General features: G+C 39.3%; 1 protein-coding gene across 1 annotated transcript; it reads right to left on the bottom strand.

The window, feature by feature from the left end:
• Window positions 1-4,588: 4,588 nt before the first annotated feature.
• Window positions 4,589-24,344, bottom strand: LOC147181725 (heparan sulfate glucosamine 3-O-sulfotransferase 6-like). Its single transcript, XM_086074154.1, has 2 exons — window positions 23,647-24,344; window positions 4,589-6,818 (listed from the first exon to the last, which is right to left on the bottom strand). The coding sequence occupies exons 1-2, from the start codon at window positions 24,090-24,092 to the stop codon at window positions 6,200-6,202; spliced, it is 1,065 nt and encodes a 354-aa protein (XP_085930280.1). The 5' UTR covers window positions 24,093-24,344; the 3' UTR covers window positions 4,589-6,199.
• Window positions 24,345-26,967: the final 2,623 nt, after the last annotated feature.

Raw genomic sequence — 26,967 nt, 5'->3', positions numbered from 1 at the left:
GTGACATCACGCCAGGTGGAAAGTGAGGCCCAAAAAAAATATGGTGGAATATGAGCTAACAAAGACTTTCTGCTACCGCATCAGCTCCAGCAGTGGAAAACTGATTGAAGTCTCCTTGTATATACATATAAACCGACATTTTTATAGCATTTCTACATTGTTCTTGAAGTCTACTTAAGCCTTGACCAAGGTAATTAAAGTTTTTACGAGGAGAGAAAGCAGAATGTTTCAAGGGTTGGAGTGTTTTTTCGCTTCTTTTTCTTTTCAATTATATTCAATACAGAGTAGTCGTTACTATGAATAATGTAATAACGTGATAGTGAATTCAGCCTAGCAACAAGTGGCTTTTTTTTTTTAAATTGGCCTACAGGGCAGTTGAAATTCAGCCTTATCAACTCTGCCTAGCAACAACATGACTATTATTTACCTTACAGTTGGGGCCTATCATTTGCCTAGCAACAGGCATTTATCAGTTTTAATTGACCTAAGGGACAGCTAGGCTTGAGCTCTATCAATTCTGCCTAGCAACAAGCGACACATTTGTTCCGCTGACTATTAATCATCCAGCTAACAAGTGGCCATTTCCCAATTTAGCAATGCCGCTAGCACTAACTCAACATGAGCGATGTCCTGACTGGTCCATTTTTTAATAAAGATTTAAGTATATGATCGACTCTTGCCATGTTAATGGCATAAATTATTGAATTTATTGCAACCGAATCGAATACATTTGAAGCATTCATTTTTTCTATACAGCAATACAGCTTGTTGCTACATAAGTGATTGCAGAAGACTGTTATGGGAGAAATGGCAGGTCAATAAAATCCAAGCGTGTGTGTTTTCCCATCACAATGGCTGCATTTTAAAAGATCTAAGAAGAAAGTTGGAAGTGATCTTGCAATGCGCTGCCCTTAACTGCGTGTGCGTGCGTTGAGAAAAATGACCATTTTGTACGTTGCGTGCTGCGCTGAATGTCACCAGACTTTGCTGTGGTGAAGCTGAAAGCGGTGGAAAAAAAATCTCGGAGGAAGTGAGTCAGGGAGGACGCATGAAAGCAATCACACACTAGACTTGCTGCGCAACATGCTAGATTAAGTAAAGTCACCTTTAGTAGATCCACTGCACGAGCAAGAACATTAAACGAGTGACTGATCATTATTATAAATATTAAAACCATACAGTGATTTTATTTTTTTTATTTTTTTTACCGAGGCTGTAGAATTATGCAAGGGCTCTGTGGCGAATGAAAAGCAAGGCAAGCATGAAAGCCAGGTGCAAATGTCTTTCATTTACACTGAGTGGCTGCACACATTGTGCTGGAAGAGGCCAGATGGAGGACAAAAGTGTGCCGTGCATCACGGAACACATGTAGCTGTTAAAAGTGTCTAGTGAATTCCTAAAAAGCCACATCCCAAACAGCTTCCACGCTTCCACATGAGGCATATTTTTACTTTTAGGAGGCCTTAGTGTGAGAATTTTCCATTCATTTGGCAGCGGAGCCATTGTTGGGACCGCGCATCTCAGTAAACTTCAATCAAAGCAGAGATTTTGTAAACAAGCGTACAGTGAGATGTTTCCAGAAAAACAATCTTGTAAAAATGAAAGATTCCATAAGGTTCCAACATTCCTAATTTGGTTTGAGCATGTAGAATCTCTCTGAGCCAAATGACTTTCTCGTCAATTAAAGTTGGGAGTCACAACTTGAGATTCCGCGAGGCCCGAAAACCACAAAGAAGAGAGAAAAGTCCTCTGCGTTTCTTCCCTCAATTCAAGGAGACTGCGGTACAGGATGAAAAATGAATCCCACAAGCGTCTTCATTTGCGGCTCCTCGAAGCAGAAACCACTTTTTCTTTTTTCGTAACTTTCTAATCGTACTTTTTTGTCTGCTTTGAAGAACTCAACCGTTTTCCAACCAAGTGTTTCCTCCTCTCCATTTTTCTCAAAGAGGAGTCATGACACAAAATCCCTCATCACGCCTGATCTCAAATAGCCACAGAGGCCCAATTTTCACTCATGCAAATAAATCCACAATGGGAGGAATTGGTGGTATGCATTGCCAAAAAAACGTGGAAGCTGCATTCCAGCTGAAAAAGTTCAACAAATTATCCTCTCCCAATGAAAAGGGAGCTTTATGAGACTGTACAGTAACTTGCTTTTCCCTTGTCAAAATGGCATAAAATATATAAATTTTTTGATAGACCCGTAAAGTGAATTCAGACCTTTTTGTTTCTCAAGACATGGTACATGTTTGAAAATAATTGCTTTCTCTCTCTCTCTCTTTTTTTTTATATTTTTTTTAAGCCAAACTTAACAGCCAGCATTTGGACAGGAGGCTTTGCACTCATGTGAGTGCTTTGTTGCCATGAATGCACACACATCACGGAGAGGAGGCGAATGGTTGTGGGGGGAGGGGGATTTTAAAAAATTCTTTATTTAAAATACCTACTTTTTAAATAGGAAGTCAAGTCAAAAAAATTCTTTACAACAGCCTAATATGTTCTGTGTGGCCCCACTAGTCTTAACACAGCAACCTTATAATATTATTATTATGGAAAATTAATTAAGCAGGACAATCCAGCCGTTTTTATCCATCTCAGAGAGCGACCATTTTGCCACTTGCTGTCGACTGAAAATGACATCACGGTACCATATACAACGGCTCAGATTGCGAACGTTATATGATCAAAACCAAAAAAACAGGTGAGCCTTATTTGTTCATTATCTGAGCCCTTGGGCACTGTGATGTCATTTTCAGTTGCCAGCAAGTGGCAAAATGGCCGCCCCATGAGACGAATAAAAACACTGGGATTTTCCTGCTTAATTCAGATTCCACAAACAAAATATTAATCAGATTGTTGTGTTTAGACAAAACATATATTGTAAAGACATTTTTATTGTTTATTAATTCAAGTTCGGCAAATTCCCTCTTTTTGGTGATTTTGAAGACATTTATTTTCAATTTACGGGGACTTTAAATAATAAAGAAAACTTTATTAACATTTAAACGTTGAAATAATTGATTAAAAAATGGCCGCCCAAAAAAACATTTCTTAAAAAAAATCAATAACAAAATTAAATTGATATTGACTTTTGATAAATACTATCTATGTTACATATCTCATACACAAAGAAATAGACGGAAAGATATAGTGATTATTGAATTGGAAAACTTCCTCACATGGATTTTAAAAAATATATATGTTTTAAACTCACTGAAGTATGCATCATTTCAAATATGCGATGATTTAGTGTTTCATATACATGTACTGTATAATTAACTATTGCAATTTTCATATAAAAAGTAAAGGCCTTTTTAACTTTTCCAGATGTAAAATCCATTCCTCAGTTTCATCTCTTTTGAAAACATCTAAAGCACTAAATACAAAATCAAATCAAATATTGCACTTTGATGACTGCATTATTAAATATGACTAAATCTGGCGCCTGCATCAGATTCATTCAGCGACCACATGGGAAGTGATGCAAGCACACTCCAGAGGACATGTTGTTGTTTTTGTGTGTATTGCACCTAAAAACGTGTCTTGGGACAACACACCCACGTTAGACCGCCATCCCCATTGCTCCAGCTGCTCTCGCAAGTCACCGCAATTGCATTTCTCACATCATTACCGGGCTTTTGTGGCAACCACAAATCACGTTGAAAGTCATGCGACTTTAATGAGACGCGATTGATATTAACATATTTCACAGATGGCATTGCGTTTTCGTCTCGTGCCTGCCGCAGGCCGGTATACAGTGGGAGGCATTATCAGCCGGCTTGGCAATAGTCTGCCTTGGCACGGACCACGCGGGGCCCGACCGACCGCTTATGAATTTTGGTCAGGGCTCACTAAAAGACTGATGCCAGACTCATAAAACAGAGGGCGAATATGACAGAAAGGCTGGCTGCAATTAGAGAGGGCGAGTAGAGCCCGAGGAACGACGGCCAAAGTGTTTGGGCGTATTTGCGTGCAAAGTTGGGAGAATACGCACACATTGAGCATGCATCACATCAGACGAACATTCACACTCACGTTCACGCCTACTGTCACTAAGCGGGAAAAAGAAATCCGAAAGTGCCTCAGACAATTGAAATCGATTTGATTACGACTGATTCTCAAAAAACAAGAGGGTAGATGTTCTCAAATTCACCATTTTTAATGAATGCTGCCTTGGGACCCCCAAAAGGCTTAATACACTCATTTTTCTGATCACAACTTTTTGGGTTGTACCGCCATATGTTTTTTTCTTCTTCTTAGTCGCTTTGTTTGTCTTGTTGCTTTGCTACAGGATAGTAGCGTGCCTTGAAACTCTGTTGCTAATTCGGAGCCCCATGTTCGTAATTAAAGGCCTCGGACCGTACATGTGGCTTGACTGTATGGAAGTGTCACCAAAGACATAAAGTGCACGAGTCACGCAGGCCAAGTGATTGCGATGCAAGACGAGTGGTTTCAATTCAAATACGGCTTGAAACGTTCTAGTGAGACTTTTCTGTGAGGCCGAGCCAACTTGACTGAAATGAACCAGGGACGCACGCTGGCAGTCATGTAAGATAGAACTTTACTTTACAACACAGAGAATGACAACTGGAATAATGAGTTTAGAATGAAACACAGTTTGCACCCTGTAACATAAAACATATTTCCTTCTGAAACAGTAAATGTTGTGAAAACAATCCAGTTAGGTTAATACTGCATACAAAAATGAATTAGTGGTTCATCGTTACAGAGTAAGGCATTTTTTCCCCACGTCTTGGCGTGTAATAAATACATAAAAATCTTTCATTTGTCTATAATTCAACACAAATTATAAATATCAGCTTATTTATTTCATTACAAAAAAACACAAAGCAAGTCAAAAATATACTTAGAGGCAATGTTTTCCCTTTGGTTCAACTCGTCTTCTGTATGATGCCAACAAACAAGCAAATGTTTGATAAAGTAAGCTAGCGACGTAGCGTTGGCAGTTTTTACACGACAGCAAAGCAGTCGCATGTCACGATGGTTGTTACGACTCTGGTCGTAAATTGTCTTTTTTTTTTTGTCTGCTCAATTGTCCATGCAGGCATTTGCTATTGTTTTGGGTTGATTGTTGGACGGATATCGGCTCTGCTGATTGGTGGCACAAAGCAGATTTGTGATGACAGGAGTGATGAAAGCGAAACCCCATGTCGCTCTCTCCTTCCAACCAGCCACATGACATATTTCTAAACCAAGCGCTTGCAATATCAAGTAGGGGTGATTGTCTGTTACTAAAGAAGGTAAGACCATTGTATTTTCATTTAGTTATTTGTTAGACTATATTTTATTTCATCTTCCAAGTGGAAATTGTTGTTGTTGTTGACGTTGTTTTGGCCTTTCTGATAATTATAAATCAACTGTAAAACAACTAATATTGTAAATAAATAACGTCTGTCCCACTAAGTTGAAAGGGGAGTTTGCAGTTTAAAAAAAACAAAAAACATTTTCCCATATTTGTTAAACCTGTCTCATGTATAAACTTGATGCTAGTGCATACAAAAATAAATAAATTAAGTTAAAACCATTTCAAATGATCTGCGAAAAAAGTCATCCCTCTAGTACCGTCTTGTACCTCTAATTTAGGGGCCTTGCTGAAAATGTTAGAAGATCTACCTCTGGTATATATATATATATATATATATATATATATATATATATATATATAAAAAATCCCATCCCTTGTTTGCCAACGACTGTGCATACGACGAGTACAGAAGAAGAGCAAATGGACAACAAACAAAAACCGCGGAATTAGCAACATTTCTGCTCCACATTAAGTTTCTCACATCTTTTTTTTAGTTTTAATTGACTGAAAATTTCAAGCAATAAAACGTCAAACTGATGACATTTAGTGTTATCGTAGCATGCTCTTAGAAATAAGTCTTGCTACCAACGTAGCAGCTGTGGCTAACATAAGCGCTAATGCTAGCTTAGCACTGCTAGCACTGCTACTTTGTTGAAGCTGGACCACTATGCACTTTCATAATGTTATGCCATTATGAATGGCCATATTGTAAGACTCATGTGGCTGCTTGGGACGTGAGGGAAATGGGGATCATGTTCTGGTCACCCCGAGGTGGGGCAGTCCTGAACGAGGTTCACTCAGAGGATGTTGGATCCTCACATCCGGTTCCTGAGACAAAGTCAGAGTCAGGCTTTTTTGTCCGGGCTATATATTTTAGTCCCATCCAAAGTCTTGCCCACTCATCTGGTAGAAGCGTCGGTTATAAGGTCTGTAGAAGTCTCTGAGTTTCTGCAGGACGCCGGTGGGAATCTGAGGATGCGGTCTTCCCTTTGACTTCCCCAAACAGCGAGGCCTGCTGCTCCCCTCGGGTTTCTTCAAGCAGGGAAAACCTTTGGTCTGATTGAAGTAAAAGTGTTTCTCGGAAACAACCCTCTTCAGGCCCAGGAAGTCCTGAACCCGACCCATCTCCCCAGCAGGATCGGACACTAACCGCTCGCCGCAAACAAAAAGAAATTGTGACAGGGGGAAGTGCTGAAGCCAGTTCTCCAGATGTTTGGCGTACAGGCCGATGCGAACGGCGCTCCATGATGTGTCAATCAGTCCTGTCGAGGCGTTCCTCAGGGCCAGACTCTGGAATGAAGGAAGACCCGGGTTCTTGGAAAGAGTTTGCGTGTAGTCAGAGACAGCTCGGGTCACTGGATCTCGGACCACCACGATGAGCTTGGTTTGGCAGTTCAAAGTGCAGATGCGGCTCGGAGCCTCCTTTGTGACAAAGTAGCTGGGGGTCTTCTCCATGGTGATCTGACCATCTAGCGTCCGAGGCATTAAGTTCCTGAAACAAAACAATCAGCGTTACAGACATTTTAATGTATTTATTTATTTGTTGTTATCAATGAAGGTATTCAGTCTTTCAAATGATCAATACTTTGAGAGTGCTATGGAAGATGGTCTAAGTCCAGCGGTGGGTCAACTTGAAAATGTTATTGTACAAACTCCAACACTTTTGCATTGAGGCATCGCACCCAAAAGGTTTTCCCGATGTTCTCCTTCCTCCATCGATTTTCAATTTTAAAGTGGTAAAAAACTTTAAAATTTTAGGGTACAAGCACTTTTGTAAAAGGGGAAACCCATGAGCAATTCGGGGGATTTCACACCCACACTTTTCCCACTGTTATCAATATCAATCTCCCCTTTTTGAGTGGTTGGCAATTCAAAAACGTTGTGGTACTCCCTCCATCTCATCCAACGACCACTCCCAAATTCAGATTGTTTTGTCCACATCAGGTCTTGAACCTACTCTGATTAACAAAACGTAGTCCTGAGAGACAGAGAAAGTGTCTCCCCAACAAAGCAATTTGAACCCATCCTTATTAGATTATCCTTAGAGAAATGTGATGCGACACCAACCAACTACATGCACCAACCACAGGCTTCATACCAAAAGAAAAAGTACAGTACGCTCTCTAAATGTTTGATGTGCCTTTTTTTTTTTTTTATCTCAATGAGTTTTCCAATGGAAATGTTATGTATAGTGCATAGACAAAACACATCCATGCATACATTTTCTATATACCGCTTTTTACTACTTACAGTATCTGCCACCCACCCATAGTGAATCCGCGGTCCACTTTTGGGTCCCACCCACCATGAATGAAAACAGAATTCCTTTTCCTCGTCATGTTGAATTTTAGCAGGCCACTTTTTGCTTGGCGGAGTTCATAAGGCTCAAATTTGACTGTCCCATTGGCCAATGACAAAAAGGGGAACACTTGTTACTAGGCAGAGTTCATTAGGCCAAATCATAACGGCTGATACTGTCAGTCAAGGGGAAAATGCCCACTTTGTTGCTGGGCAGAATTTGTGGAGCGCAAAAAATTGTGCTCAAAAGGCCAATGTAAAAAATTGCCCACTTGTTGCTAGGCAGAGTTCATACGACTCATTCATAATCATAACTACTCCATAGGCCAATGGAAAAATATACAACTTGTTGCTGGGCAGAGTTTATAGGGCTAAATCAAAACTGCCCCATAAGTCAAGGGGCTGCAGTTACTTTAAAGGGACAAAATCTCTTGACCCCAAGTCCACTAGGAGGCAGCATAAACAAGCATGAAAATCAAGTGGACATTCTCGTCGCAAAGTATCGCACTTCAAATTTTTATCACAGGCTCAAACCAAAATGACAGACACAAGTTGATTGCCGTCTAGTCCCATGGAAACGTATATGTTTAGCAAATGTCTCAGACGCTGCCTATAGCGCTGCTATAAAAATGTTTAAGTGGGAAAATGGCTGATTGGTAGTCATGGTTATGATAATAACAGGAACCAACAACAAGCCGTGTTCTGCAGTCAAAACATGCCACTTGTCAGTCAAGAACCACAGCTTGAACATTCTCATTCTTGGTGGTAAAGTTTGAGTTTATTAATTTATTCATGTGATTGGACTTTTTTTCTTTTTTAAACCCCCTCCGTTTTGTGTTTTTTTTAAGTTGGTCTTTGGTGTCTACTCTAGCTTGCGGCAAGCTTTGCCTGGGCGGGTGGAACACACACGCTTCATTAAAGCACACCACTTCAAAAAAGGGGGAACATCAAGCGATAACCTAAACACGCCGCTACACATGGAAGCACCCCAAAATTTGCTCTGATTAAAGCTGCATGGACTCCTGCTCTGGTGGTTCTCACTACCAAGGCACACCAGGACCCTCCGCTCCCCCTGCAGCCCCTGATGAGTCCAAACCGCAAAGACTCATGAAGCACTTAACGGCAATTTCCTACAGATTCCCAGCCTCTCCTCGGTTCTCCTGCAGGAGCAAGAAAGGAGGGACTTTTCATCAACCCCCGCACTCCCTCTAGCCCAAAAGTGTGCTGAAAGCCCCGCCGCCACCGGCATGGCCAACTGCTGAGCTGAGCTCATCCTTTTGAACACATGGGGTGCATTGATGAAAGATGCATGTGTTGGCTGCTTCTGTGAGCTTATCAACAATAACGTAGTCAGGGAGTTCAAGTTGAAAATTATCAAAGTTGCTTCTTCACAGACATTGCGTGTCACATCCCGGACGCCATGGCTCTCCCGCAGACGTGTTTGATTTTAGCCGGGCCTGCGAAATTGTTGGCTGCTTGTTTATGACGTGTAATGTGTTCCCCCCCCCCCCCCGCGATAATCGGACATTCATTGATGTGTCTGCGCTTGACATAGACAGACCGTGTGGATTTCAGACACAATTTATTTTTTTTGAATGAATGTTCTGCGCTTCGTTTTCTCAACACGTCCTCTGGAGTCGTGCTGGAAAATTTCAGCTTTCATGTGGCTTGTGTTAAAAAAAAATGAATAAAGAAGAAGCTGCTGTATAAAAAAAGCGTGCCGTAATTGTTTTATAATCGGCATTTGGCAAGACGTCGTTCACAAGTAGTGATTATGGATGGAGGTTCAAGGGAAGTGTATTTACATTTTCAATGTCTTTCTGGAAGAATAATGCTTATTCACAGAGACATTGAAAATTGTATCATTTGCATACAACTATATCGCTCTGTAGTACCCAGACCAAGTACTGTATGCAAACAATTGTTTGAAATGATAGAGGATTAAGCACAAAGCCTTGAGGGACTCCGCACCAGATATGAACTTGGAACATTTGTATCATAATTCCTGTTCCCATCCGCAGAAAGTACAAGGCATCAATTACAGACAAGGTGTTTATTGACGACAAAGTGAACTTACCGGTAATCCTTTTTTAAAATAATATTTGCAAAAATTGTGAGGTTACTATTATTATTACAATGCATATAAAAAGTTTACAAAGCCCTTTTTTTTTGTAATATAAAAATATGAAACCAAGATAAATCTTATAACTTTGTCTACCATTAATGTGACCTATAACCTGTACTATAATTTATTTATTTAGTTTTCCTTTTTATTTTTTTATTTAAACAGGGAACTGTTGTTTTTTGTTTTTATTTGTTAAAAATAAACAGCGGAGATAATGTGCGCACACCCTAATGACTGGGATGTGGCTGTGTTCAGAATAAACCAAAAGGATGTTACTTAAGCAACCAGTCCACATGTGCTTTGTGGACTTGGAGAAGGCGTTCGACCGTGTCCCTCGGGGAGTCCTGTGGGGGGTGCTTCGGGAGTACGGGGTACCGAGCCCCCTGATACGGGCTGTTCGGTCCCTGTACGATGTCAGAGTTTGGTCCGCATTGCCGGCAGTAAGTCAAATTCGTTTCCAGTGAGGGTTGGACTACGCCAAGGTTGCCCTTTGTCACCGATTCTGTTCATAACTTTTATGGACAGAATTTCTAGGCGCAGCCGAGGCGTTGAGGGGGTCCGGTTTGGTGGCCTCAACATTGCATCTCTGCTTTTTGTAGATGATGTGGTGCTGTTGGCTTCTTCAAGCCGCGACCTCCAACTCTCACTGGAGCGGTTCGCAGCCGAGTGTGAAGCGGTTGGGTTGAGGATTTCATTAAAAAAATAACATTTAAACAGGGTTGTGTAGAATGTTTATATTTACTTTACTTATTAAAAAAAATGGAGTTTCAAATAAAACAGAAGGAATGTTAGAGTTGAAAACACAGAAAAGAGGCCAAGATAGGCAGACTGGTTCTCTAGCAGTTCTCTAGCAGAACATAGAAACAGATCCACACAACACTGTAGCATGTGTAAGGGGGTGATGGAACAATAATTACAGTCACCACCCAAGGAAAAACTGTTAGGGGTAAGTAAGGAGGAGACTTTATTTTATAATCATAATATTGAATAAGAACCACAAAAAAATGCAGACAGCACTGAGACGAGAAAAAAAAAACACTAATTACAGTTACCACGCATAAGGATTTATTTGTTTTAAGTGGATGATGCAACGAGTGATTAATGGAGTTGTGGCGTCTATTAGGGAGGCGGCCACATTGTTTCAGGAAGTACCGTAATTCTCGCATGTAAACATTATGATACATGTTAGTTAAGTACAGTGGCGCCATGAGTTAAGTTGATTCATTCTGTGACTTGATTATAAGTTTAAAAAAAACGTCTTAAGTATTTTTTTCCATCCACCTGGAAATGATCTCTCCATAATATTAAGTTAATAAAAACATGTAAAGAATTTTGATCATCATGATTAATTCATTACGGCTCTGGTGTGTGGCACTTAAGTCAAAGCACAACAAAATCGTCTGAACCTCGGCTCATATCTCACAAAACTCGCAAATTGGGTCACTTGTGTCTCAAGGCACCACGGTGCAAGCGAAACTAGTAGATTAAACACAGTCATGATTTCAAGTGGGATATAATGATGGAATCTGGATGAATGATTAAAGAAGGAAATCTAAAAAATCATTCTCAAGTAGTCACACATTGATCGAAAGTTGACTTAAAGTAATACGAATCCCAAACTACTCCACTGGTCTCTGTGATAAAAGACCATTAATTGATTATTATCCAAGTACAGGCGCTGCAAATGTCCCATTGCCGCCTGTCTGTCCCCACTTTATCTTCGTCTAATCAATATGTCTGTCTCGATATGACAGATTGTTGCCAGTGTGCGTGTGTATGTGTGTGCGTGTGTAAAGATGTAGATGAGAACCAAGAGTAGGCGTCTCTTACTCCTCTCTGTGAAATTTGTCCTTCACTGAAGTGTCACTTGGGTATTTGACCATAAGTTGTTCATCCGTTGTCCTCACGACTAATGAATGCTGTCGGCCTCATGTCAATGTGTCTCAATATTATTGCTCAATCAATAGGAGTGCTGTTCATATCAGGGGTGTGCAAAATAGTGAGCCCAGCGAGAATCTACGTGATCATAATTCCTGAAATACTTGTTGAGGTAATGTAGTTGTTAATTTATTTTATTTTATTAAAATTGATTTATTCATTTATAGCTGATTGGTAAATTGATTTTGTGAATAATAAAATATTAGTAAAATAAATAATTTCACAAATGTTTAATACATGACATATTTTTGTATTATTATTATTATTTGAAACGACAGGGGATTAAATACAGAGCCTTGAGGTACTTGGTATTCATTGGCACCATATATGCCAATGAATACCAGTGAATACAATTTAATTAATTAATGTCAAGCTATGATAACATTTTTGAAAATGAGAATTCATTAATATTTTATTTTTCAAAATAAACTATTTGACATTCTGCATGCTGTTCATATTGTGACTTTAATTTTTTTTAAATCTAAATTTAATCAGAGCCATCTGTTCGTTTTAAAGTTAAAAAACATTTTCATATTACTCATCGTCAATATTCTAAGAAAACAGTACCTGTCAAAAGAAATGAGAGTACACAGTATCTGGTACTGCAACTAACGTACATCCTTGAATGAAATGGTCTTCCCTATAGATGTGATGCTTTAATAAATTGTCCACTTAAAAAAATATAAAAAAGCCTCTAACTGCACTGCATTGCTGATAGGAACCAAAAACAAGACTTAAAGGATACACAATTCAAATCAGCTCATGAATTTGACAGTTGAGTAAACAAACAGCCAAGGTCACTATTTGTGGAAAAGCAGTTATTAAGTTAGTTCGTTTAAAAAAACAACAACAACACTTATATATCATTAAAAGTGACACTAGTAAGTGTTGGAACACTATTTGGCAAGTTTGAGCAACTTCCACCCTTGAGTCATTTATTCTGTTACAATTACACACACTGTAACTAATTGACTGTAGAATTTACAAGAAATAACTGGCAAAAAAGTCGCCAGCTAATTCTTGTAAAATATCATTTAATTACTGTGAAAATATTTTACAGTATATTACTGTATTTTACTGTATATAAATTAGTTACTTACTGTATTTACTTTTACAGCAATTCACTGTAATGTAGTTTACAACTGTTTCTTGCATTGTTTCTAATTTACAGGAATTTACTGGCAACCAAAGTTGCCAGTATATTCCTGTATAGCTAAATAATACAGTATGCCGCTTATTCCTCAAAAGGGTGCTGGAGCCTATCCCAGCTGGCTTCAGGTAGTAGGCGGGATACACCCTGAACTGGCTGCCAACCAATCGCAGGGCACACAAAGACGAACAACCATGCACACTCACAATCACACCTAGGGACAATTTAGAGTGTTCACTTAACCTCCCATGTATATCTTCGGAATGTGGGAGGAGACCGGAGCACCCGGAGAAAACCCACGCAGGCACGGGGAGAACATGCAAACTCCACCCCGGAAGGCCAAAGCCCGGACTCGATCTCACACCCTCAGCACTGGCAGGCGGACATGCTAACCAGTCATCCACCGTAAATAACTGTATTTTGTTTTTACCCATAATGCACTTAGTTTTACTCATAATGCATTTCTGTATACAGTTAACTCATCCACTGCCATTGACGGCTATAGACGTCAGAAATTCATTTGAACTATTTCTATTAGTTTAACATTACCAAGAGTATGAAAACCTAAAAGAAAATTATTGTACATTTAGAACAGATATAAAATTTGTGATTAATCGTGAGTCATGCGATTAATTATAATTACAAATTGTAATCGCCTGACGCCCCTCATTTTTAATAATTTAATCACCTGATGCCCCTAATTTTTTTATCATCTTTGCTTTAAAAATAAAATAACATAAAGTAAAATATATATATTTTTAAATGTCTAGGTTTTCATACTCTTGTTAACAAAAGTGGGAAAAAGGTTAAACTAATAGAAATAGTTCAAATGAATTTTTGACATTTATAGCCGTCAACGGCAGTGAATGAGTTAAATACTGTAAAATTGAAATACAAGAAAATGCTGTATTTTTTTTGTACTGTAGATTTTACAAAAATGTGTTGCAGTGTATAGTGTAGCACGGGGTTTCTGCATGTTGTGCCATACATACTGTAATACACATACATTAGTATAATAAAGATCAATAATGGCGTGCCGTACTACTGTTGTTGTATGTGCTTATCATGTAATCTATCAGTAAAGCTTTCAATAGCATATACTGTAGTTTGTATTGAATGAATGAATTCATCAATGCATTCATTTCATTCAGCTAAAAACGTGTTCTGAAAAATAATAATATATATCATTAATATTTATATTAATAATTCCCCATTAACAGTATACAGTAAATACAGGAATATTTTTTCCTGAATAGATACATTTGAATTAACCAATTTTGGTTCAGTATAGCAAAAATCTGCTAACAAATATTACAGAACTCTTTAAAACGTACATGTAACTCAAACCGTCTGTGGCCCCTTTACTGTATGTTTCTGATTTTAATCTGCAGTTGTTCTAGTTTCATGCTCATGATCTGTCTTGCCTTTCTTTTGTGCTACCGTAACCCCCGGTGACCGATCAATAAAGTCTTATCATCCAAAACGGACACAAGGAAGTCCTAGTGTAAAGGTCATTTATAACTAACAAATCACTCAAGTAGAGCTAAATGAGGGCTCACTATTTGGCAAACAGGAGTTGACGCTCCCTTCGTACCCAGTTTATGACATCCTCGCGCAGTGTAATAATTAGTGTATAAATAATTCATAAGCGAGCATTTTAAAGTGGTATCACATGTACTACAGTACATGCAGTGAACTTGAGGCGAAATGAGCTTGCAGCCGTTTAAATGCGCAGAGCCAGTAAAGTAGCGACGGAAAACACTACCGACTTGCCACATTAGTCTGGAACTCCCTGCTGTGGAGAGGATGTCGTGCTTTTCCGCGCTCCAGTGATACCACGCTGATTAAACTACTGATACTCCAAGACAGTCTGGATCTCTAGATTAAATGCAGACCCCGCAAAAACGTGGATGTGGCTAAGAGACTTCCTGCCCGAAAAACATTATGGCTTCCCCCAAGTCCGTCCCCCCTGTTGCGCCAGAACAAAAGGCATTCCGTGCAGGAAGTTGAGCTGAAAAATATTGTCAAAATGCAATTATAATTTCATTTCCTTAAAAGAAAAACATATCGACGATACAGTGGGATTTGATTTGATGTAAAATGGGCAATTTGGATTTATAGTAAGCCTGCTGCTTTTGCCAGACATCTATTCATTAACCCATTCACTGCCATTGACGGCTATAGACGTCAAAAATTCATTTGAACTATTTCTATTAGTTTAACATTTTTTTCCCACTTTTGTTAACAAGAAAATGAAAACCTAGATTTTTTTTTCTACATTTAGAACAGATATAAAAATTGTGATTAATCGTGAGTTAACTAATTAAGTCATGCGATTAATTACAATTAAAAATGTTAATCGCCTGTCGCCTCTAATTTGTAATAATCTTTTTTTTTTTTTATGAATTTATGGCAGTGAATGAGTTAAGATAGGGTGGAAAATAAGAACGGCAAAGAGCAGAGTAAGAACTTTTAACAGTGAAAGTGAATTCCTGGCTGCGTATATGATCTATTCAAATCTTGAGTACGTTGTTCATTGAGTGACACAAATGGGCTTCAACTGACAATAATACTCAGAACAATATTGCCTCAAGAGCTACTCGTGTCAGCCAGGCGGTGGATTTATGCTGAGTGTGAGTTGACACCCTCCTCCATAGGCAGACTGGGGAAGTGGCGGGTGGGTGCGTGCCACATGAGAAGCCACATGACAAGCCCAATCTCACTTGCCACCTACAGATTCTAAACGTACTGTGTACACGTTTTTATTTTTTTATTATTTCTTTTACTCCCTGTGGAATAGCAACGCCGTAATAGAGTTACGGGAACTTGTCCCAGCAGGAGGCGAACGGCCATACTTCCGTGAGGATGTAATAATATTTGATACGCCTGCTTATGAAGAGTTTTAGCAGGATATGAAAAAGACTGTGGATGTGAGTGAAGTCATTGTTAATTATTGTTCATGATTGTTTATATGAAATAGTTTAATAACATTATCGATGTTTTCTAATATTAACAGTGGTCTACTATTTTTAAATCTCTTTACTTTAATAAATTGTCAACATTGTTCATCTGATTCCCTTCTGTCATATGAATTGAAGGCAGACATTAGCATGTTGTAACAAGTAGTAACATCACAAAATGTCATGGAGTCAATTAAATGCATCTCCCAGAGATAAGTGGCATTCCACAAGGATCTTTCTTCTGACATCTGTCATTTAAAAAAAAAAACATACTGTATTTGTTAGTAAGTGATTTATCTTTCACCCAAATTATGGACCGTGTGCCACCCTTTCCTGAAGTTAAGACTGAGATGCAGAATGGGTTCAGGTCTAGGTTTTGGTACATGACTGTTGACTTCCAGTAATGAGTTGCTTCCATCCTGTTTCTTTCCCTGACTAGCTGATGATTCCAAACAAGGGCGCAGGACACAGCTCAACTCTTCGCAAGAATAAGAACTGCAACTCTCAGTTTAATATCCTAGTCTTTTATCAGTCTAATCAGTATTTGAAATAATTAATCAATTACTTAAATAATTTATGGATAGATTAAAAATAATATTAAATGTGTATTTCAAATTGATTATTTTACAAAACTTTTTATTTTAATGTATTTTATTTATTTTTTAGAGCAAAAATAAATCAACAAATAAAAGCATTTTAATTTCCCTAATTTTAAGGGGGGGAACGTCTTCAATGAATACAACAAATATTACAGGACTTGACTTTATTTGTTCATTTTCTTCCATGACCAAGCTCAAAACCCAAAACACTTGTATCTCAAATCATATTTCCCCATTTAAATGAATGCAAATATCATTAATACGCTCTAGCCCCCCAAATGTTTTGTAGTGTTTTTAATACGAAAAATACCAAACGTAATTAAATAGAAAATAATTAAACAGATTGTACATCATGATTTCATGTTTTAATTCAATTGATCAACTTCTGAATTGCACTCCTTGGCCCACAGGGCCCTATAATACATATGGGCATACTTTTTTTCCCTTCTCAAAACAAAAACAAAAAAATACATACGGGCATACTATATGTAACAAGAATAATAAAACAAGAAAAGCTGTCGCAACTAACATGCAGTTACATTATCTGTTGTTTTGTTGTTGTTGTTTTACCGAGGATAAAGAATATATGCCTGTGAGTATTGTTATATGCTCTGTCTGCATGTGTTTCAACCCTTCCCATTTAAATAGAAGATGTTTGAAGGTTTAGAACTACCACAACATTGATGCTAGTTTTGTTAGCCTGTCCATGGCATTTTGCTTTAAATTAGTTAAATACACAACGTGTGATACTCTTCTCTTTGTTTGATGTGTAGTTTTACAGTAAACTTAAACTGCAAGTGGCAATGAACAGTTTGGATGAAAAAAAAGGATTTTAGAGGACATACCATTCATAAGATCCAATTAATTTCATTTAAAAAAAAATCTAAATTAAAGTGACACACATTATTCCTGAGAGCAGAATCAATCTCTATGCAGATTTGAATAAATCCCTCTGGAGACATTTGTCATTTTCGTCAGGACTGACATTGCTGTTTGCCCTTTAAGGACTTCCACTGTGTTTTTAATAGCACTGCCATCACATCGTGACCTCTGGTGTCTAGACTGGAGGTCGCACAATTGACGAGCTTTCAAAAACATCAATGAGGGAGTAACATATTATGGAGATTGCATTTCTGATATTTATAATTCTGCATCTTTTGCTTCAACCAGGATTTAAAAATTTTATTTTTCTGTGTTTAGTCCACACCTCATAATGCCTTTTTTAGAAGACTACACCAAAAGCAATTTTTACCATATGATCATAAAAATAAATTTTTTGGCAGTTATTTTGAACAAGGTGGACTGGTAATGAGCCACATGCTGCTTCACCATGTCTGAACACATTCTTATCTGATGGAGCAGACTGCTGGAGTTGTTTTAGCCACTCTCACTCCACACAAATAGCCATTAGAGTCCCTGCAATATTTAAAAAAAAATTTGACAGGTGCATAAAGTGAGGCTCGAAATTTGTTCAAAACAAAACCAAAAAAACTCTCAGTTGTTGTGGGCGTGTCCATTGAACACCTGAAATAACATGACGGTAAAAAATGGATGCTGCTTCATCTGACATCGTTCTTAGGCACCCAATATGCGCCAGATAACCGCTAATATGAACAAAGGCGCTCAGGTTCTTATATAGTGGGGAACAACCAACTCATTTCAGCCACACACCCCCAAAAAAATCTGGAAAACGGAAATGGTGCAAAACAGTTTAATGCTATATCTTCACAGGGCTGGACTAGCCATCTACCACATAGGGCAGATGCCCGGTGGGCCGGACTCTTTTGGGGCCGATGTAGTGCTTTTTAATGATTATTTTCCTACATTTTACCCCAAGAGATGGGCCCGTAATTTTGAGGGACCAGTCTGTTAATCAATTTCAAATATGCAGTAAATAGCAAACTGAAACATCATCAATAAATATCAGTAGCAGAACTACATGTTAGGCAAGTGTCTGGTCCTAAGTCAAAATGCCAGGGCCAATTTTTATTGGTATCTCCACAATTCAGTGTTTTCAGCAGTTAACATCAAACAGGTATTTAGAAACAAAATCACTGTATTTACTTTCCAGGGCCGTTAACCTAAATGACATTCCATGACAAAGTGAAATATTCATAAAATGTCATTTACCCACAAAATAAGTGAATGAGTGAGTTTTTACCAAATGATGCCGTTAAACCAAGAGGCAATCAGAGCCTTTGTGCCATGGAAAGTTGAAGATCATTTCACAAAATCACATAAAAGTCAATATAAAAGAAAGACATCTGAACAATATTTTCCGTTGTGTCTGTCAAGTGTTCCCAGTACGTTGACGGCCTGTTGACAACACGCCTCTCCCATCCATCTACTTTAATTCAATCACATCCACTTATGTACAAAGATAAACCAAGACAGACGTCCGAATGAAAAAAAACACATGGATGAAAGGATTGTTCGGCCTTGGCGGAGGTCTGCGGTCTATACTGAGGGTCATTCTAGTATAAATCAATGTTTATTGTTTGCTATGGTTGCAGTCTGCAGTGCCGTCCAACTGCGTGCATCATACGGAGAGCTGTCTCTAATATTTGGACCCGCTCATGTAGCCAAATACGGTAAACGAAAGTCTTAGTAGGGTACAGTGCTACGACCACTTTGCCACCATTTTCTTCAGTCATGTCTACACTCAACAAAAATATAAACGCAACACTTTTATTTTTGCTCCCATTTTTTATGAGATCAACTCAAAGATCTAAAGTTAAAGTTAAAGTACCACTGATTGTCAGTTCACAAACCAGTAGAATTCCGTGATAGTGAGCGCTTCTCCTTTGCCGAGATAATCCATCACACCTCACAGGTGTGCCATATCAAGATGCTGATTAGACACCATTAGTGCACAGGTGTGCCTTCGACTGCCCATTCCACTCTCGTCATCATCGTTTCAAGGATGCCACATGTAAGAAAATAAGAGTTGTGTTCAATAATGACTAACTTGTTCTTTGTCAATGTAATGATATGTGCTGTCTTCATTCTTTTTGACTGAAAATTCTAAATAATGTATAAACACCTCATCATAATATTATTAGTGCTGTCAAAGTTAAAGCGTTAACTGATTCATTCATCACAAAAAATAATCACATTAATCATGAATTAACGCAATTTTTTTATTACTTTTGACCATAGACTATCCTTTAGCGTGACAGCGGATGGCTACGTTTAAGGTAGTTTCATGTATTAAAGTAAAGCATTTAATGAATGCTTGCGTATCACATTTAGAACATTTGTTCATGTCAAAATATTGGGGTCATTTTTTTCCATTTCAAATTATGCAAGTAATTAACTGATTAGAAAAAGAGGAGGATGAGCGTGTGCAGTCGATCAAAAAAAATGTTGACGACGTCCTCATAACATTAAATGTCAAAAGAATTAACAAATAACAGGTGCTCTTCAAATTTAGCAGGAAAAAAATGTAGATAAAAAAGGCTTTTTTATAAAGTGATTAATCGAGATTAATCAAAATTCTTATTCAATTGTTATCATAATTTGGATGAGTTCGGTGGAAATAAATGCTTAAGGGTTTTTTTAAGTGCATGCGAGAATACTTTGGTGAAGCTGTTTTTACATGTCTGTAATATGATTTCTTTATTTCTCAATATCCATTTGGTTCACTTTGACATTGAAGAAGATTTTCTACAAATCTTGTAGCACTAGTGTCATTAGGTTGTGCAGGCGTACCTAATATTGTGGCTGGCCAGTGTGTGTTTTTCTGGAAATATGATCATCAGATGACGCGGCGAGCTTCAACAAGATGAAAGGTCAAAAGTTTCGGTGATGTTTTTCAGGGCCTGTCAAACACACCGGCCTGGAATAAATCAGGTGTGTGTGTGTGGGGGGGGGGGGGGGGGGTGCTTCCAGATGTGACGCTGAAACGGCTGTTTGAGAAGACGACTCGCTTGTTCCGCCCGAATGAGTTCAATCCGCGTCTCACTACACACACACGCACGCACAAGAGAGCTACGGTTCATGACTTCCGGCGACTTCTCCTCGGATCGCTGCAGATGACAGCAAACAGCCCCCCCCCCCCCCCCCCTTCTTCCCAACGCGAATTTTGAGATTCGGTGACAAGCGAGTCATCTTTCAGTGACTTCACTGGGGATCACGTTGCCAGCGTCTCTTTTTGTGGCGTTAATCCCCCAACTCTCCACCACCTTCAAACTCAAATCACAACACTAGGCAAGTCCGAAAAGTGAACACCGCGTCGTACAATAAGCAACTCGTTCGCTGGTGACGTGTGCCTTGAACCGCGAGCCAAAAGAAGCGAAAATGGACCGAAGTCCTTCAAACAGAGGATGTGTGACAATGAGAAAAGGTAGATAAAAGAATGTGAGTAACAGGTTGCGAATGTGTAAGTGTGATCAGCAAAATGGTGTGACGCATGTGTGTGTGTGTGTAGGATTAGCAGCATGCTAAAATTATCAACAGTCAAAGTGTTTCCATGTGTGATGAAATTGCTGAAGGGATGCAAAAAAATAATAATTGCCCCTCATTTCTTCGACACCTCGTCTTATCTTAGCATGCACTTTTCTGCACGCTATCAAAGGTCATTATTGTGTTTCTTGCAGGTCCCTAACAGTATTTCTCACACCTAAGAGTTGGATTGAGACCTTCTCCAGAAGCTGCCACATCTGGAGCTAATCACAACCTCCACTGCTGTTGAATCTCTACGGAGGGCTTTGCAGAAGCAAGAGCAGCCTCTACTGCACCAACTTGTAATTACATTAAACAGCTACCCATCCATTTTCTATAGCACTAATCTTGTCCTCATTACGGTTACAGGTGAGCTGGAAATGATCCCAGATGACTTTAGGCCAGATGTGCATGCACCCTGGACAGGTTGCCAGGGCACATAAAGACAATTAAGAAACTCTCAGGGCCCCATTTTTATGCCCAGGGCAAGTCGAGCGCAAAGTGCTGTCAAACTGTGCGCATGGGTGGAGTTTTCATTCTTTTGGTATTTTTACGACGCCTTCTTAAAATAAGTCATTTTTTCAGATTTTTCAGGTAGCACAAAATATTGAACCATTTGCATCATGAGGAGATGATTTAGGCAAAAAACAAACAAACAATTTGACAAAAAATGACAGGCAATTATTTGAAGAGGGTGACAATATGGCGTTTTGCTCTGTTGTGCACCGTTACCGGATGGAACGCAGCCGACTACTAATCGAAGCGGCTCCCCTCATTCCCATTCAAATGAAGGCGGTCGAAGCACATACTTGGCATTGCGGAAGCAGAAATTGACTCGCTGCATGAGATTATTTATACAGCTCAACTGCAAGAGCTCCACTTGCGGATGATGTCGTTGGCCACACGTGTGATGTGGAAAATTAATTGGAGACTGCTTTGCACCCTCCATCCTGCGTCCATGTGTGCACCCCCACCCGAATAGTTGTGTCGTGAAGAATGGGGGTCGGGGGGGTGCTATAGAAATGTTTTCAACATGATAATGACAATAATTTGTTCAATAGATTGATTTCTATGATGATACATAGGGATTGACCACGTCATATTTATGAATGAAATAGATGGCATCCACCGCACACATCCGCGGAGCTCCAAATCTGTCTGCCTGCGCCACAAGTTAGACCTGGTTTTAGCAAGTCTACTTCTTGTCACCAAATTGCCAGATGCGCCGGGGGAGTTAAATAGAATACGCCGCAGCGAGGCATAGTGCGGTCTACCAAATTGACAAATATGCTAAACTAGACTTCAAGTCATGCAGTTCAAGTCCAAGTCAAGTCAAAGTTTTAGCAAAACCGGTCACAAGTCTTAAATTGGAGACTTACTGTAAGTCTGATTCCAGTCAAGTCATGTGACTCAAGTCTCTCAGGAAAAATATGCAACCTCCACATAAACCCCAACAATGTGAACTGTGAGGCTGAGGTAAGCACGTTGACACTGTGCTACCGCAAAAGTATTGGGACAACAGGCCATTAAACATACAAAAAGAAAAATTAAAGACCGCACGGTGTTGGTCCCTCTTTGCAGTCTTTTGGGAAGACTTTCTGCCAGATTTTGGAAAGATTCACAACCTGCTCAAGGTAGGGCACTGCACATACAAGCTGGTAAAGAAAAAAGAAAGGCCTTCCCTCAAAAGCGTTTCCACAAAGTTGAAAGCAACATCGTCCAGAACCGATACTCATCAGTCAAAGTCTTGTGTTAATTGCATTCATGTCTACAGTGTGTCAGACATGCAGGATGTCCTGATGTGTGTGATGTGTACAAATGGTGTTTGGATGACAACTATAGATGACGGTGTCAAAAATGATGAAGTGCTCGCTGGGGGGAATTGCCATCTTTGGGAGGAGAATATTGGCGGCTGATGATGATGCGCGACTTGATCGGGCTTGTATTGACAGGAAATGTCAGTGTCATCGGTTTGCTGTGAGAGACCCAAAACTCTGTGTCCTTGATTTTGTATTCATTCGTACTTTTCTTTAAGTGTAATAAAGAAGATTTTAGATGGTATTGTGATAATTGAATCCATATTGTTTGCAGTTTGCTGCATATTAAGACTCAAATCATATGGATCTGGGGATTCAGTAATTCATTCTGCTGTTATTGAATGTCAGATTCAGCATATCTGAATCCCTAATCAATACTGGACTGGTCAGGGCACAACCAGTAGACCACCATGCCACACACGCTAATAAGAAACAAACAATACATGAACCATATTTATATAAAAAATAAAAATAAAAAGCCTGTACAAAGATAATAATGCTCAGTTTTGACTGGCAGTCAATTTATTAAGATGCTTTTTATGCTGATTGCGGTAGTAGAAAGGAGAGTGTCAGAAATAAGTATGTCCTTTACATCATGCTAGCATCTTTATTTAGCGCTTTCAAACAGCCTTATTAGAGAACAAATTTAAGAAACGTGTGCATGTTCCTGAGCTTTAAAAATCCTGCGCAAAAAAACAAAAAACAGCACATTTGAAGGCACTAATACAAGGTAAGTTGTGCATCACACTGCGATGTGTTTCTAATCCTTTTTGCAGTCAATTAATTTTATATAGTATGTCCTGATATCATATACAAGTTTGTGTACGCACAAATGTTCACAACATGTAAATCCTTTAATGAGCATGCATAACAATCAAAACGGTGCATTAAACACAACATCAGATTGTGCCAAGGTGTACCTAATGGTTTGAACAGTGATAGGACTACTTGTAGTTGTAAAAAAAAAATTTTTTTTAAAGTGCATCATACCTGTACCACTCGAGTCCCTTGTCGTAGAACCTGTCAAAGAAGTGAGGTTCGGCTCCTACGGCTCTGACATCCGGGTGGATCCGGAGGAACTCCAGCAAGGCGCGGGTCCCACCCTTCTTCACGCCGATGATGATGGCCTGCGGGAACCGTTTTCTGCCGAAAGTGTTGGACACGGGCATATTGTTGTTTTTGCTGCTGCTGTCCTGCAGGAGGCTGCGGGGCTGCACAGCCTGCGCGCCGACCGGGGAAATGCTTCCGTTGTTCCCCGGCGGAGGTCCGAGCCGCTCCAGCGGGCTGCGACGGTCATCGTCCACGTAAAAAGTCCTCGGAGCCGAGTGGCAGATTCCCGTGAGGCAGTAGAAGAAGTAGGTGAAGATCAGCAGCATGGTGAGGAAGGACAGCGCCTTGGCCGAGTTGAACCTGACTCTGTATGCACTACATCCCATGAGTGGACCTCCTGCGCGGTGCCGAAGGGCCACGGCTTTGACAGCATGCTTCTTTCTAGCCTCCTAACATCAGTCGCTTGTGCACTTTGAGCGCTAACCTGCTGCGTCAAGACGAGGCGAGGAGCAGCTTGCACAAATACGCAAAACAAACAATACATTTGTCAAACACGAGCCTCATTTTTGACCCTCTTTGGTCAATTTAGAGCAGTTATTAAAGGTGCACTTGCAGGCTGCTGCGTGTTTGCACTTCGCTCCACTCGTCCCTCAGTCAAGATTTTCTCTCTCTCTCTCTCTCTCTCTCTCTCTCTCTCTCTCTCTCTCTCTCTCTCTCTCTCTCTCTCTCTCTCTCTCTCTCTCTCTCTCTCTCTCTCTCTCTCTCTCTCTCTCTCTCTCTCTCTCAACCTCCCCCCTTTTTTAAGTCAGTCTCCACCCTACACACCATGATAAACACCCCCTGAGGTGGCAGCAACAGTATGAGTATGCAGTGCACTCTGTCCTTCTTTTTAAAAAAAGGAAAGAAAATAAACTCCTTTACTGTACAGACTCGAAATAGTTCCCAACAGTAAGATGAATTCAAACTGTCAATTATACACAATATCTTACTCATTTTACACAATGCATATAAAAAAAGAATTTGCGCATAAAATAGTTTCTTTAATTAGCCCATCTTGCATAGTGTGTGCGTGCGTGCGTGTGTACCGAGAAGAGAAAATCTGGATGCTATCAAAATAATGTAAGATACAATATTCCCATAGTCTTCCTGACGTCGTGAATGTTAAATGACAAAAAAATGCTTATGTTATTCATGTGAGAAAAACTAAATGACCTGGATTGGCTGGCAACCAGTTCAGGGTGTACCCCGCCTACTGGCCCAAACCAGCTGCGTTAGACTCCGGTACCCCCGCGACCCTTGTGAGGAATAAGCGGTTAAGAAAATGGATGGATGGATGGAAAACATAAATGAAAGTACAATAAAAGGGAGCAGAACTACTCACGCTTTGACGATGGAAGTGGGAGAGGCTGAAGGTGGCTCCATTTCATAAATTGCACCTTTTTTTTTAACATTCTTAGCTGAAATTAACCACAGCAGTGTTAAAAAAAAGAAAAAAAGTTAGAGTGTGTTAATCCTTTAGTCAAGTTGGAACATTGTAATATTATCCTAACTGGGATTCAAGTGTGAAGAAGACTGTGTAATAAAACTAAAAGTGCAACTAATAACTACTGGTTATCACCATAGATAATGGACACGAGATGGCTCGCCTACGCAACGAGCCATTGGGAAGACACATAACCAACAGGGCAGCCATCTTCTTGGGACAGGGCTGCTCGATCACTCATAACATTACAGTCAATGGAGCACGGACTTTAAAATAACTTTAGATTGCTCAACTCTCCCAAATTCTCAACTGATTTTCACTTTTGTTGTTAGATATGACACAAGAGATGACACCAACAACTATGCCACCAATCCAGCCTGAATCTTTGTCACATTAACTCATTCACTGCCATTGACGGCTATAGACGTCAAAAATTCATTTTAACAATTTCTATTAGTTAAAAAATAGTTTCTACTTTTGTTAACAAGAGTATGAAAACCTAGGGGAAAAATATTGTACATTTAGAACAGAATTTGATCGTGAGTTAACTAGAGAAGTCATGCGGAAAAAAAACGATTTGTTTTTTAAAAGAAAAAATTAGTAAAAATAAAAAAATATATATATATTTTTTTTTTAAGGAAAATATTTTTTAAAATTAGGGGCGTCAGGCGATTACAATTTTTAATCATAATTAATCGCATAACTAGTTAACTCACGATTAATCACAAATTGTATCTGTTCTAAATGTACAATCATTTTTTTCTAGGTTTTCATACTCTTATTAACAAAAGTGGGGGGGATGTTAAACTAGTAGAGAAAGTCCAAATTAAATTTTGACGTTTATAGCCGTCAATGGAAGTGAATTAGTTAATAAGGTTCATAAGAAACCAATCCGTTTGTAAATCTCCCAAGAATTCAGCGAGTTTACGAGTATTTGAGTAAATCATCCAATTTACCGCAGACTACAGGTAAATTGCAAACCAGAGCAGTCCCCTGTCCTAAGAAGGCTGACCAGTGGTTACACTGCCGACTCCTCCTTGAGACATCTAGTGTTCATATCTATGGTTAGCGCATCTTTTCACAGTTCAGAGGCTGCGAGCTCAAATCCGGGCTCTGGCCTTCCTGTGTGGAGTTTGCATGTGTCTTATAACTGGGGATGTGGTACATGTTAAATGGGAGTCAGCACACACTTGCAATGAAGTTGAGATGTTCTAGTAGGCTTTTCCTGGCTTTTTTCTTCTTCTTCACTGTAGGCTTGGTATTCTTTTGGTGATTGATGAGCAATGCTGTGTTTTACACCAAACATACCTTTTGGAATCATGGACAAAACGTTCAGCCTTCTATTACAAAGCACATGTGGAAAATATATGGCCCGATTAAACATTAATGATGCAGTAAATACACTTTTGAGACATTTCCAAGTTCCAAAAGGTCATTGCCATGTCAATAAATACCTGAAATGATGTAGTTGTATTCATTAACTGGTAATAGTCCCAAAAAGTTGCACCATTAAAAGAAAATCCCTCAAAGTCACTTTAAACATGTAAGACAGCGAGCTCACTGACTTCTTTTTTTTTTTTAATGCCAACACTGCACTGACATGACAATGGTGACAAATATCCGAGCAAAAATATGACTGAATTTGAAGTCGGACAAGTGCACGATTTTAGACCAATCACAGTTAAGAGTGTTGCATTTTTCACATGTGGAGAGTAGCCACGAGTCCCCCTTTACTCTCCAGCAGAGTTGAAGCAGGTTTCCAGTTTCCTCTGGCAAAG

The sequence above is a fragment of the Leptonotus elevatus genome, chromosome 1 (assembly GCF_054856555.1).
Source record: "Leptonotus elevatus isolate MCC_2025b chromosome 1, RoL_Lele_1.0, whole genome shotgun sequence".
NCBI lineage: Eukaryota > Metazoa > Chordata > Actinopteri > Syngnathiformes > Syngnathidae > Leptonotus > Leptonotus elevatus.
Note: the sequence above shows the minus strand (reverse complement) of the source record. Positions and strands in the feature narration are given on the sequence as shown.

Excerpts from the sequence above, each read along its gene's own strand:
- LOC147181725 (XM_086074154.1), bottom strand. The coding sequence starts at position 24,092 with ATGGGATGTAGTGCATACAGAGTCAGGTTCAACTCGGCCAAGGCGCTG. Across the intron at positions 6,819-23,646 it reads AAGGGACTCGAGTGGTACAG|GAACTTAATGCCTCGGACGC; the intron begins GTATGATGCACT and ends GTTTTGTTTCAG.